A 14,826-nucleotide genomic window follows, 5' to 3' on the forward strand; every position below is an offset into this window, starting at 1 on the left:
TAAAGCACTGAGGAAGCAACTGGATATAAAAGTTGCTAGCGAGAATGTACTCTCTATTGGAGGGGTGAAGAAACCTAATTGTTACAGGCCTGGTACTGTGGTATTCAGTGAAATTAGAGGTTATCAGAAGTCTGCTGAACTTTCTGATTCACAAACTTCCTTTCCAGTGGCTGGGGTAAGAAATTACTCAGGACTTCAAAACAGATCTGTGCCTCTGGAGTGCAGGTATTGGTGGTTTGCAGGAAGCAAGTGAAGCCTATCTGGTGGGCCTTTCTGAAAACATCAGTGGGTGTGCTATCCATGCCAAATGTGTAACAATTATGCCAAAAGCTAGTATGCTGCACATACGGAGAATGTGCTTAAGAATACACTATGATGGAAAACATTTCATTCTTTAATAAATAGAATTTCTCTTCTTCCTGTTATTGTTAATTGAGAATGTTACAAAGGTTTTTCCATCGGGTCAAAAGATACCTAAGCATATGACTGCAAGTGGAAAAATAGGGGACACAAATCAGGTATTGGCAATTTTTCCATTTTCATTTGTGTGTGAATTTTTAATATAAATGCAGGGACATAAAGCATTAATGCAAGTCAAAATATTTCAGTAAACAAGTTTCAGCAGTTCCACTTTATAACAAGAATGATAAATAAACCTGTTAAATTTTTCTGCACAATGCAAACATTTGGATTTTTTTAAAACAAGTAAACTTCGTATTGATGGCTTAACTAAATGGTGTCTGTAGCATTTTTATCATACAGATCCTTTCCATTCACTATACTTTTCTGAGTTGTCCTACATGCAAGTACATGTTTTTACTGTTGTCTTTCTGTGCCATTCCTATAAGTTTTCTATTAAAATACATTAAACTATTAAAAAATTAAAAACAAAAACAGAAGGACTTTTCTTCCTTTCTATAAGTATTATTAAAACTTGGAATTTTAAAACCTACATATATTCAAATTGTCTGCATTATAATAAATGAGGTGTCTAGGCATGATTCAGTGTTAAAATTATTTCTACTCTCTGGAAACCAAGAGCGTCCTTGTTAAAGTGTAAAATGAGATTTCGCCTACTTGCAACTCCTTGTTCTCACAGCTGAACTGTCACAGCATGAAAACATTCCCCTACTGGTGCAGCTTTAGATACCTATTTCCCTGGTGAAAGAGTGCAAAAGGAACTGAAAGAGTTATTGACAATTCATACAGTATCCCATACCCCATTAGAGTACAACTACAAGCAAAGAAAATATTTCAACTCTGAAGGGAGATGGGACAACAATGTTTTAAATGATTGTTGGCTTCACTGAGAAGCATTGAAAATGTCAAAAGAGTGTAGTCTATCAAGTTGGTAAGAGACTCAAGATTATTCAAGAATCTAATTATAAGAAGTCTATTTCTTTGTCCTGTTTGCTAAGTCAAAGGTTAATGAGAGTACGCTAAAGAAAACATCTCCTGTGTTATTGCAAAAAATTTCTCATGCAACATAAAAATGTAAATGAAGAAAGTATTTTAATCTAGTTCTCTCCATTAACTTTTTAAAAAATAGCTTTTGAGGTATAATTTACATTCCATAAAATTTACTCATTTTTAAGTGTTCAATTCAATGATTTTTATCAAATTTACAGAGTTGTGCAACCTCGTCACAATCTAATTTTAGAACACTTGCATCATCTCAAATCCATTTACTTCTTGATCTAAGATATTCCCATAAATTCATGGAAGCCACCAGTATCTAAAGTTACTATATATTCAAAGCCACACAAATATCTGCATTTGAGCAGGAAAAGTGCAAACTAACCTCACTTTTAATGACCTTTATAATCAATCCTCTACTCTGGCACTGGGAAGAAAATGTTCAGGTGCTTTCTCTGAAAGTTAAACCATTCTAAGTATTAAGTTATGGCACACTGTCTTGGAAAGAAATTAATTATATTTTTGTTGGTAACACATTTCAGGCTGTTTACACAGCTGACATTTCTCAGCTGTACCCAATTCATGCCCTAAGCTGTGAGGACGATCTTGTTTTGTAGCAGATGCCTCCACTTGAGTGATTTAAATAAGTAAAAAACACCAGTGCCTGCAACAATATAGATTACAAGCACCAGATTTATGAGTTTTTATAATCCTAATGAAAGAAAGGTTTCATGACATTTCTTTGGCTGGGATCTCCTTAGAAGACTACAGTTATAAGCCATTTTTGCCAAAACCTAAATACTGGAGCTAGTGGATCTGCTATGGCACCAGTTAAAGGCAGCCTGGCCCTAAACATCTTTGTTGTATCAAATCATGCAGCTCAAGGCAACATCCTGCCAATGTGGCAACATTTGCTCTGGGGAGGTGTGGGCAGGCATCACTTCACAGGTTCTGGGACAAGGTGCAAATATGAATAATGAGGCAAAAAGAATCAAGTCTCTTAATGGAGATTCCCGCTTGTGTTAGCTGTGACTTAGATACAGTACCAGGCAGTATTATAGTCTCGAATATGGTGAGTTTAAGCTGCTTTCCATATTCTCCTATAGGGAATGAAATTCCATTAGAACTCTGGTAAAAAATTAAATGTTCTAACAATCATTAAAATATGGGCCTCATAAAAGACTGTCAACTCAGTTTAATTTTTTAACACCTAAAACGTATAAGGCACAATGCTGCAGAAGAATTTAGCACTGAATTTTTCACTAAGTTTACTTATCACTCTTGGAACTTGCATCTGAAAAGCCTATTTCAATCTGGCATCTTCAAGTATGGGGTCTCAGAGCTTTTAAAACCCTATGAAGTCTCACATTTCTGGACTAAATCACCTTATGTTCTTAAAATTATTTTTGCTTTAAACCTTGTATTATAGAAAATTCCAAGTATATATGAAAGTTGAGAAAACAGTATAATAAATTGAATTTACACATCATCCAGCTTTGACAATGATCAATACATGGCTAATATGGATTTGCCTATCTACTTACTGTACCAACTCCACATGTTATTTTTTTTCCACAAGTTATTCTGAAGCAAATCTCAAATTCCATTTCATTTATATAACCCAGCCAATTCTTGCATGTGATACTTAAGTGAGCTAGTATTATGTTAATATTAATTGTAATAGTGACTCATTTATTGAGTGTCTACTATGAGCCAGGTACAATATATACATGTTATGTATATACATATACATAAACACTAATCATCCTCATAACAGTACTGCAAATTAGTGAGATAACTAAAGCTCAGAGATTTTAAATGACATGCTCGGATCTTATTTTCTTCTATTAATGTTATTATTTCTTGTAGCAGATTATTAGACAATGCTAAGAACATTTCTGGTTTCTCGTCTCCCCAGATAAACAGAAGGCTATTATTTATGAACATTATTCTTATTTTTGTAAAAATAAATGTAGCACATTTTCTGTCACATGTGTAAAATTTTTTCCAACAGGGAAAAAAAAATCCAAACTAAAACCAACAACCACAGCCCTGCCAGTTAGCCATGGACAACCATGGCTAATAATCCTAATGATTTACTATATCAACATTAAGGTCAGTTGCTTAGAAATAAATGTGCCTATACATAAATAATTTTTTTCCTGAAAGGTTCACTTAAAAAAAATGTTCCTCTATCTTCTGATTATTTTTAAGTTTTATTAAAGTTTTATAAGTTTTTTTAAAGTTTTATAACCTATAATGCATTTTCCAAAAGCACAGTGTTTAAATCGTGGAGTAATTTAGACACAGATATCATCTACATAAATTGTTTAAAAATGTTTCTATCTTCCATAAAATATATCACAGTTATGCTGAAAGAGAATGAGTAATTATTATCCAGATAGAAACATAGTATTTACTAGAAAATACAAAAAGGTAATTCACTTCTTAGCTATAATCACATGTGGGTGTTTATTATTAAAAGGTGTTCACAAAGCCTCAATTTCTTTTTAGCCCTATTTATTACAAACAGTGGACTTAATGTCAACATTCTTGAAACATTCTCAATTTTTCCTTTTTTTTTTTCTTTTAAAGGGTATCTAGTTAGAAAAAGATTATGGGTAAAAGTGGCCAAAATATAATTTCAGCTGGCCTCCTTATATGATAAAATTATTCTTTCTTGGAAAAGAATAATCACTGCAAACAGAGAAGAGATAGGAAAGGTTTCAAAATTTACAATAGGATAATCATTGTAAATAGATTTAACAATAGGTAAATACGACAGACTAAATTTTTTCTCTAGCTTTTTATGGTGATGAAAATTATGGGTATATTTAAGAAGAGCCATTAAAATTTCTGTAAAAATTAACTTTTTAAAAAAGTATCAACTGACTATGGGAAATGTAGTTTTAAAATTAAATCTAATGATTAGGTTGATTTTGAGACATTTATAATTTAGGGAAAAAAATTTTGTCCTTGGGATATTTCACTAGGAACGTCTAAATATATTCTTCCCATCAAGGAAAAAAATTAAGTGAAAGCAAACAATATCAAACTCCTGATATTGATACTACATTATTACCAAAAGGAATGTTGATATACTTGGTTTATGATATCTGCTTTGCAAGTGAATTCAAATTATCACAACTCCTTATTTTCACATTATTTGATTTATAAGGTTCTTTCAATGGAACATTCAACACATTTGATTCTGCTTATTATCAGAGCCAATTAGACTGAAAGTGGCAAAAGAGAGAAGAGAATAAAAAACTGATAACTCAACTGTCACTTACCGAGTCATCTGTGGCAGAAGTTGGCCAGCCGTCCCATAATTGATGGCGAACGGGGATACTCGTAAGGTCATACACATTTCTCTTTACCTATACAAAGAAAAAGCACAATTAAAATAAGGTTTCCACATGACTTAGGATCATTGCCACTTACGTGATGTATTTCCTTTTCCTTTTCTCTTCTGGATTTGAAACCAAAATTTGAAACTCGGAAAACAAAAGTCAGAAAAATTTTGTGAAAAATTCTAAACCAAATTTGAAAGCAGAGATCCTCAATGAAGGCTAGATGAAATGAAGGTTCAAGAAACATCTCCCTCTACCGATTGTTTTTATATTCCGGGATGACTTTAAGCTTCTTTTCAGTCAGAAATCTTTAGGTACACAGTTCATCTATGATAGACTATAATTATAAATGTTAATAATGTATTAAGTTTTTAAATGACTCAAGATGTGCAATAAACAAAAGATGTACCTCAAGTTTCTATGTGGGAGAGAGAGAAGATGGTAGTTTTTGTTTGTTTTGTTTCATTTTTTGGAGAGGGCAGGAGGAAAAGCCTGAAACTATATTATTTGCTGTAAGTTTCAAAGATATAAAAACTTAATAAAGCAGAGATTATTTCTTTGATATCACTCCAAATTAAAAATTATTTCAACAGATTATTCACTAAAAACCATCTGTTAACATACTATTTAGGCTCTTCCTGAAAATAGAGTAATGATACTTTTCAAAATACTGTTAAAGATGAAAAACTACTACTCTCAACCAGCAACATTATACCTTTCATTTTAAAAGGACAGGAGGCAAGTAATTTCTCCAAATAAAGTGTTGGAAGGTTAAACTCTATGTTACCCAGTAATTAAGAGGTGTCATATCTGTCTTCAGCTTTACTTATAAATAGGATACAGAAATTCTATTTCATTCTGAATGTACAAATTTTTAAAAATAACAAGTCCTATGAATTGAGAGATCACTCATCTTAAACTAACTCTTCCGGTTAGTTACAGGATTACCCTTGACTGTAACAAGTAAAGCTAATATTGAAATGTTGCACATAATCCGTTCTATGATGCCACTTCGATATGGAAAACAAGCAGTATTCATTCATGTTTTAAAAATGCAGAATCCTAAAGTATCATGTTGTCCAATTACAGCATCTTGTATCACATTACTGTTTATTAGACATAAACACATCTAAGTTATCCTTCCAGTGAAACAGAGATATATATTCACTGGGGAAAAGGAAAAGAAAAGAAAGAAAACAAAACATGGAACCCAATCTATTTTTTATCTCTAATGTACACCTGTGAAAAAAGACTAAGTAAGTGAGAACTAAGGAGCTTGGGGGCATGGCTTGATCCCCACTCAATTCAAACGAACAGCTTTTCTTCAGAGGGTCTTAGCAAGGGCCAGTCTACCATGCAGTATTTTGTTTATGGTCAGTTTTATTAAGTTTGGAAATTTTCATTAATTATTACCAACTCAACAATTTAACCAAATGCAGCGGGCAAACTTCTGACCACTTCCACTAGCCCAGACTACTCTGTCATGCTAAACACTAGTGCTCTTAAGGAGAAAAGTGTTCCATAAACTCAAAGCATTATATTAATAAAAGAAAGGGAAAGGTCAGAAAAGGGAGTATGAGGAGACTTAGGTCTCAACACAAAAAATTCCCTTCTTAAAGTTATTTTTGAATTATGTTGTCAAGATATACCCAAGCTTCATTGGCTATTTTTTGGGGTGAAAAAAGAAAGGCAAGACAAATATTTACATCTGTTAGAAAGGTGGCAAGCCTACCCCAGCCCTGAAGAGTATATACAAATACTATGGGTTGGGTATATAAACAAATAACTCTGGAGTGGGATTCTTTAAATTCCACCTTAATTCCGAAACACAACAATATGGTATTATGAAATAAACAGTATTTTTCTTCTTCCATTAACTCATCTGCAACTGCACTGAATTGAATAACATTCCTGTGCTATTCTAAGCCTGAAAAGCATGTTCTGGCTATAGTGTTATGTTGGTATAAAGCACAACGCCAGACTGATGTGCTGAACAAAAGTGATCAAAGTTAGAGTAATGTTAGCCATTGCACAAGTATTTGGCTTCATTGTTCTTCCCAGAATGACATCTGTTAAGCAACTTGTCATAGAATAAACTGGTTAATGGGGACAGAACTTGGCTGAGACAGTACAACGTAAAGCATATTAGGCAAAGCATATTAGGCTAATGTTGGATTGTTCCAATGGAAAAACTAAATTGACAGTTTCTGAGATTAAGTGAAAAGAATCATGTGTTAAACCACAATCACTAAACAACAATTTAGGTGAAAACAAACTAGTCTTTCAAAAATAATTCTATATTTTATCAATGCTGTAACCACAGGCATATTTTACCATCATATGAAAGACAGATAAGTGACACAATAGCAAAAGTACAAAATGAGTGATGGTTTTACTGATGGAGATATTCAAATTCCATTATCTTCACTGACAGTTTTACTTAATTAAAATTTTACGTCACAATCTTGCAGAGAAGGAGAAAATCCCAAATGTACACAAAAGTAAAAATAATTCTTTTAAAAAATTAGTATTCTAGGAAACCTGAATAACAAAATATAGCTGTATATAAAATGATGCAGATGAATTTAAGGTCATCATGAATCAAATGAAGAATACAGAGAGGGAAGAAGGAAGGAGAAACAGAAGACTGAGATGCTGGGAGGAGAAAGGTAGGAGGATTAAAGGGAAGAAAGAAGGCGAAATGGGCTGGGCAGGAAGAGAGAGAAACTGAGAGACTGATTTCAGAGATTTGACAGTACTTAAGAGACAGAAAGAACACACACACAGGCTGGTATGTTGTAGCTGGCATGCCCAGCTGCCATTATTGTGCTACTTCTGATGGAGTTTTATCTTCAGAGATTTGTGTTAAACTCCAGTTAAGGACAAGTGGCACTTCATAGGGTAACATTTCCTAAGGGCCTTTTTGTCTTACACGTTTTCTTTGATCAGCATTGGTTCAATATCATGCTGAATCATAATCTTTCAACTCTGGTTATGCATTAAGCTCTAAATCTATGAGATTTCAGGCTGCTAAACTATGTAAATGTTTCAATTAGTTCTGAAGAAATTTAATAAATGCTTTGATTACCAGTGAACAATAAAGTTATGTTGCAAACTATACTGTATATGGATCAAGTATTCTAGATTAACAACAGACTTTTCAGTTTGTTTTGTAGATTTTCTAAAAGATTAGTTTCAATTCTTCCCATTGCTTCAGATGAGACAATTATTTGTGACTAAGACAAAAAATCATATTAATTTGAAATAGTATAGGATTAATATTACTAATTTATTTGCTTTTTATAATTAATAAACATCTGTTTATTACACTATAATTAACATAAAAAGCAAGCAATGCTCTCTACTTCAAACTTCATATTTCCTTATGTGGAATTTTCAGTGATAAACACAGCACTGGGGAAAAGACCATTTTATTATGAACTGTTCAGTATAAAATTATATAAATTAGATCTTCATCTCCAATAAAGGTTTCTTTTAAGTTCCATAAATTTTCAAGTGATTTTATTTTTTAAGTTAAATTTTACCAGAATTTCTTGGAAAAAAATTCTTAGGAAGTTACTTTGCTAAAAGCTAAATTTTGAGGTTCAGATTAGCCTCAAATGAGTTGTTCATAGCTATTCAAACTGAAATATATATATAAAAAAACTTAGTAGAAACTTGTCAGCCTTAATAAAATCATTCTTTGCATGCTAAATGATGATCAAACTACTGGAAAACATTTCAGGGAACTTTAAATGTCATTTCAGTATTATCCAAGTGAAAGCAGATTCTGACAGTAGAAAAGGCACAAGGTTTGAGGTATTACGGAATAATGAGAGGAGAAACTAGATTTGTAGGCCTAATTTTGCCCTGCTGTTTTGGTGGGCAAGTTGGTAGAATCTCTCTGAGACTTAATTTATTCAGTATTAGAAGAGCAAAAACAAGATCACTTCTGATTTTCAAAATTCTAAAATTCTATGATACTATTGGAGTTAATCATAGAAACAGGAAAAGAAGAGCTAACTATAACAAGCAAGTAATGTGGGCAAGTTTAAAATCATTTAATGCTAGAACATGGAAGAAAAATAGTAGAGTTAATACATCAAAAAGGAAAATTGCAAATAATTTCAGATAAGAAATACAGATTTATAATGAGCATTAGGTGAATTTTTTTCTTAGATGAGAAAAGTCTTAGCTTTTGCTTTTTATTACACTAAAAAGTCTACATTTTTTTAAAAGGCTAAATAACAGTTTCCTCTCATGAGTTCTCATTTAAAAATAAAGCTGGTCATGTTGGTTTCTCAAATAACTATTCCATCAACCAAATGTTATCAGTGAGGCTATGGTTTTGCCAGAATACTACTAGCTAAGTGATACAGTTGTAAAGTTCTATTAATTTATGTCAACATCTTTAAAATTTTTAAATCTGGCTCAGGGCTCTTCATATATCAAACATCTTAATATAGCAAAAAAAAGAAACAAAATACTTAATTGTCATGGGATTAGAATAGCAATCAGTTTATGAGCATTCTAATTTCTAAATTTTCTGAGTTAAGAATACTATGGCAAATTACAACCCTTACTCAAAAGCATCCTGAAACAGACATCTATCTTATTCTCTTACCAATCTTAGAAGAAAAAGGCCTTTGGTCCTATTAGAACCTGAGCTTATCCAAATTTTAATTATATCAAACTCTGAACTCCGAGTACTTCACACTATCAAATGATGCTCTGGCTAGGAGTTTGCTAAATAATAACTGCACTGAACAAATAAGTTTTTGTGTGGGGGTGTTTAAATCAAAATAAGGCATACAGACTAGGCTTCCTTCCAGTTTCCTAGCAATCTTTGGTGTTCTGAAAGGCTTATAGTTAAGAAACCAATCATTCCTGATCCAGACTGGGTTTTGAACACATACTTCATATCTAAGGACTTTCCTTTTTCTTCTTCTTTTTTTAAACATATTATATACTCACTGCACTTGCAGATGGATTTGTTTTACTAAGATGCAAGTTAAAACCCTTCTAAAAATCCTTCCTGAACAAAAACACTTGAAACCGGATGGTGCAAGGGGAATGAGAAGGTGGCATCAGTAATCAAATGTTAATTAGCAAGCTTTTTTCCCTCTTCCCTCAGGGCTGGCCTGTGTTGGAGAATTCAAATCAGAAATCAATGCTCCAAGTGTTTAACTATTACTTCTTCTCATTAACCATTTAAAAGACTCAGCAATTCTCTCCTCATAAAAACAGTAACTCAAGACATTTCTTTTTCTCAAATACCATCTTTCCAGAAAACAATGAAGATGTTGTTTGAAGAAAACTATAAAACTGAAGTTGCTTTCAATCAGGCTTTGAACTGACTGTATTCTGCTCTTTAAAACATCTTTTGGCTCTAACTGAATTCTTCATTCCAACAACTGTAACTAAGTTTTGTTCTGTATACCATCCTTAAAAAACTTATTCCACCTCTTACTTGTCAGTAAAGAAATTTGACAATTGGCATTTTAAGAGATTACTGGGAATGATGATAAAGCTAATCAAATATGGAAATGCATTTGAGTGCATATACTTGGAAATGGACTTTAGCAATCCTGAAAACCTGCCAAGGATAAGATTTCATACTGTCATTAGAAACATGAACTAATGATCATAAATTTATTAAAATAAATTCGTATCTTTACCTAAAGGTTAAGCCTAAACTTTAAAATAGAATTCCTACCGTGCTAGGAAAATGCCTATAGATGAGTAAGGCTGAGTATATTTCACAAATGGAAAGATGCTGAATTTGAAGAGCTTTCTGGAAAAAGATGTTTAGAGAAATTATGAAGTTGCAGAAGTTGAAACCATAAACAACAATAGAATAATTATTTTTCTACAACACGGTTCTCAAAGTGTGGTTACCTGGAGTAAAGTATTAATACTTTCTGAAAACTAAAAATGAAAATTTGGAGGACCTGTCCCAGTCCCAGTGTGTTGGAAACTGTGGAGCCTAGCAATCTGTGTTTTAATGAGCTCTTTTGATAATTCTTACTAAGCCAAAGTTTAAGAAGCACTGTTTTAGGATGTATGAATCATAGGCTTTTCCAGGTAAGTATGCCTCTCTAGTATATTCATTCTAAAGTTCTTTGAATTTGTGCCTAATGTAGACAATCATTTTTGAGAATAAATGTGATTAATAATGATTTGTTACTGAAATTCTAGACATGCTTTAATTTTATTTGAATGACAAAGTGATCATTGTTAGTTTAAGAAATTAATGAGATACCCGACTACTTCTTTACTACAGACTTTATAGCACTGAAATAAGTGAGACATTATCATTGAAAATCTGTGTTATTCTTCTGTTTTTCTGTCTTAAGCTTAAGTGCGATTGCTTTCTGGCTATACTATATATTTAGGCAATACAGTAAAACTCCAAATCCACAATAAATGATCTATTGGTCACAATAAACAAACAAACTTGGAAGATATCTGTATCCATCAGCTGAATTGAAAAATATTCCTAAACATCAGAGAACCATGTTTGAAGCAAATGAAAAGCTAAACAGTTTTTTGTTTTGTTTTGTTTTTTGTCACTCTCTTAGGCAAGCTGGAACAAGACCCAAAGGAAAAATAGCAAGAGGTTAACCTCATTATCAGTCAGTCAAGACCTTGTCCTACAGGGCAATATCTCCTATCTATACTTTATGGAAACAGTAAGAGAGCAAAGTTTTTCCAACTATTTAATGGTCTAATAGATACAAATGTTTTTTAATATCTTTAATATCTTCAATATATCAGGTTCCTCAAAAAATGCTCTTAAAATTTCGCTTTTAAAATAAAGTAAATCGGGGGATCCCTGGGTGGCGCAGCGGTTTGGCGCCTGCCTTTGGCCCAGGGCGTGATCCTGGAGAACCGGGATCGAATCCCACATCAGGCTCCCGGTGCATGGAGCCTGCTTCTCCCTCTGCCTATGTCTCTGCCTCTCTCTCTCTCTGTGACTATCATAAATAAATAAAAAAATTTTAAAAAAAATAAATAAAAAAATAAAATAAAATAAAATAAAGTAAATCGGGATCCCTGGGTGGCGCAGCAGTTTGGCGCCTGCCTTTGGCTCAGGGCGCGATCCTGGAGACCCGGGATCGAATCCCACGTCGGGCTCCCGGTACATGGAGCCTGCTTCTCCCTCTGCCTTCGTCTCTGCCTCTCTCTCTCTCTCTCTGTGTGTGTGACTATCATAAATAAATAAAAAAAATTAAAAAAATAAATAAAATAAAATAAAATAAAATAAAGTAAATCAATTGATTTAAAATTACTTCCACAATAGAAAATACCAATTAAGTTGAGTCAATCTTAGAAGTAACTGAAACAATCATAAGAACATTTTTAGGAGTTTTACTTTAACTTAACCATTTTATAAAGTTCGATTTTATGTATTACTTCAAAGGTTATGTCAATTGAGAAAAACCTGTACATCAGAAATGTTTTGATTTTTAAGTCTGAATTTTAGCAGACAATCTGATACATCAGAAGCAGTTAATGTAGAAGTTAATCTCAGGATATAATATGTGTACCAAATATTTAAATACAAGGATATTCATTGCACCTTATCTATCATCAGACATATACAAAATTGGCACAATTAATATTCAATAATAGTATAATTAAATAAATAATTAAATAAACAAAATATCCTTCGTCCACTAAAATGCTGATGTAGAACCAGAGTCAGCAAAGCACAGCCCAGAGGCCAAATTTAGTCTGTAATATTTGTAAATAAAGTTGTATTAGAACACCATCACTTCCATTTGTTTATATATGATCTGTGGCTACTTCTGAACTACCATGATGGCAGAGCTGAGTAGTTGTAACAGAGGTTGTATGGCCTGCAAAGCCTAAAATATTTATTATTCAGCCCTTTATAGCAAAAGTTTGCTGTTCTTGATGTAGAAGAATATTTACTAACATTAAAAGTTGGTACATATTAAGGACCCCTGGGTGCCTCAGTGCATGATCCCGGGTCCAGGGATCAAGTCCTGCATTGGGCTCCCTTAGAGGAGCCTGCTTCTCCCTCTGTCTACGTCTCAGCCTCTCTGTGTCTCTCGTGAATAAATAAAATCTTAAAAAAAAAAAAGTACATATTAAAGAAAAAAAACAGGTTACAAAATTATGTACATTTCTGCTTGTTATTAAATTACATCTATATATACGTATACTTATGTGTATATTATATTATACATTACGTATGTGTGCATACAGAAAAAAAGATATATAGTAGAGGGAAAATTTGTTCCCTCTGTATCATGGAATTATAACACATTTTTATTTTCTTTTTATCTTTTCTACATTTTTATTCTATAATAAGAATTTTGTTTTGTTTTTATTCAAAGTAAACACATGCCCTTTGAGTAAGAACAACCTAGTTTTCATTTCAGCTGTGCTACTAATTATAAGTAACCCTGAACAAAGGAAAGGGGAAGGAAAGAGAAGCAAGTGAACATTTACTGAGTATCTTCTATAAATCAAGAACTAGGCTTTATGTTAACATATCATCCTCACAAACAACATTTACATATTATCTTCATTTTACAAATTGGAGCTCAGGGACAGTAAATAATTTACCTGAGGTGACGTGACTCCAGTTGATAAATGGTGAGATAAGGATTTAATTTAGTTCTCTGAGATTCTAAGTCTTACTTACTCTGAATGAGACCAAGCGAACCTTTTCACACCTGTTGTACTGCACCAGGCAATGTAGAGCAAGTTACAAACAGTAGATTTTTAAGTGTGTACTTTTAAGTACTATAGATGAATGACAACACAGATTTTTAAGTGTGTACTTTTAAGTACTATAGAGGAATGACAACTGCCAGATCAAGTAGCAACTTGTTATTGTTTCAACAATTGAATGTGGCCTTCACAGTAAGAGGGCAGTTCCTGGTGTCACACACAGCTGGGGAAGAAATAGCAAGATAAAAAATTTTCAAGGAAAATAAATCAAAGCAAAAGGAGAACTGTTAAAACAGTAAGTAAACTATAAAGTGAGAGGTAGCAAAGGCTCTTTCTCTTATAAACTTTTGCTCAAAGCCTTCTGAGTTTCCACCCTATGCTAATGTAAGAGTTCTGCCTAGAACAAAAGAATATGAAGACATTCACACTATGGGCCTGCTTCTTCTACTTTGCCAATATGCAGTATATTATGCCCTACCTTATTCTACTTTTCCTTCTCTCAACAGTTGGGCACTCTTGCCAACCCCTCTTTTATGCTTTTGATTTGAACAAGTGAAAATATGGTCAAGAATTTGTTTTAGTTACAACCTCTACAGGTTTTAATGTAAAATTGTGGGGCAATGCCATTAATCTATACTACAAATTTTTTTATAGAATTGCATTTTCTTTTAAATTTTTATCCCTCTCTCTCTCTCTCACACACACACATACACACAGAAATTAAACTACTTGCCCAAATGTTATTCAGTTAGTCTAAATCAGAATGATAATGCAGATTTTTAAAGTTCTTCATTCATTTATTCTTTCCTTAAAAAAAATTTTTTTTTTAAAGAAAAGATCATTCCTTCTATAGCAAACTTCAAATTTATAATGCTGCCAATCATACTGTTTTGGGCAAAGACCCATCTTTACATTTCGATAAAGACTGTGTATCTTTTATCCATTCTGGTAGCACCACACTGATGCTCAGACATGATGTTTATGTTTGCTTTGCTGCTTTCTGTTGCCCATCCAGGCCTTTGCCTTTCTCTGAGATGCTGAAAAAAGTGGTGGGAACCATCAGCAATGGAAGCTCAGTCTATAATCAGGTCTCTTATAATTTTATCTTTTCTTGTTAACAAAAAAATGCAAAAAACAAAGACAACAAAAGGACTTAGTGTTGGGGTCTGCCATGAATACTAAAGTGGCCTGGGGGTGTGGCTCATCAAGTGAAAATAAACCATTCAAGTCATCCACATCAAGGAGAAAGTTTGGGAACACTAGGCCAGTGTTTGCATTTGGGGCCCTGGAGTCAGGAGAGTTACATTTCCCTTCACTCTACTTAATCAAGACACCAGAGACAACCTATTTA

General features: G+C 33.0%; 1 protein-coding gene across 3 annotated transcripts in view; it reads right to left on the reverse strand.

Moving 5' to 3' along the window:
• Positions 1–14,826, reverse strand: part of FAF1 (Fas associated factor 1) — a 470,490-nt gene that overhangs the window by 202,606 nt on the left and 253,058 nt on the right. For all 3 annotated transcript variants that reach the window (XM_041738818.1, XM_041738819.1, XM_041738820.1), the window contains one exon: positions 4,710–4,796. In XM_041738818.1, coding sequence (XP_041594752.1) covers positions 4,710–4,796 — 87 coding nt within the window. The remainder of the gene's footprint in view (positions 1–4,709; positions 4,797–14,826) is intronic.

This window comes from Vulpes lagopus, chromosome 23 (assembly GCF_018345385.1).
Source record: "Vulpes lagopus strain Blue_001 chromosome 23, ASM1834538v1, whole genome shotgun sequence".
NCBI classification, from domain to species: domain Eukaryota; kingdom Metazoa; phylum Chordata; class Mammalia; order Carnivora; family Canidae; genus Vulpes; species Vulpes lagopus.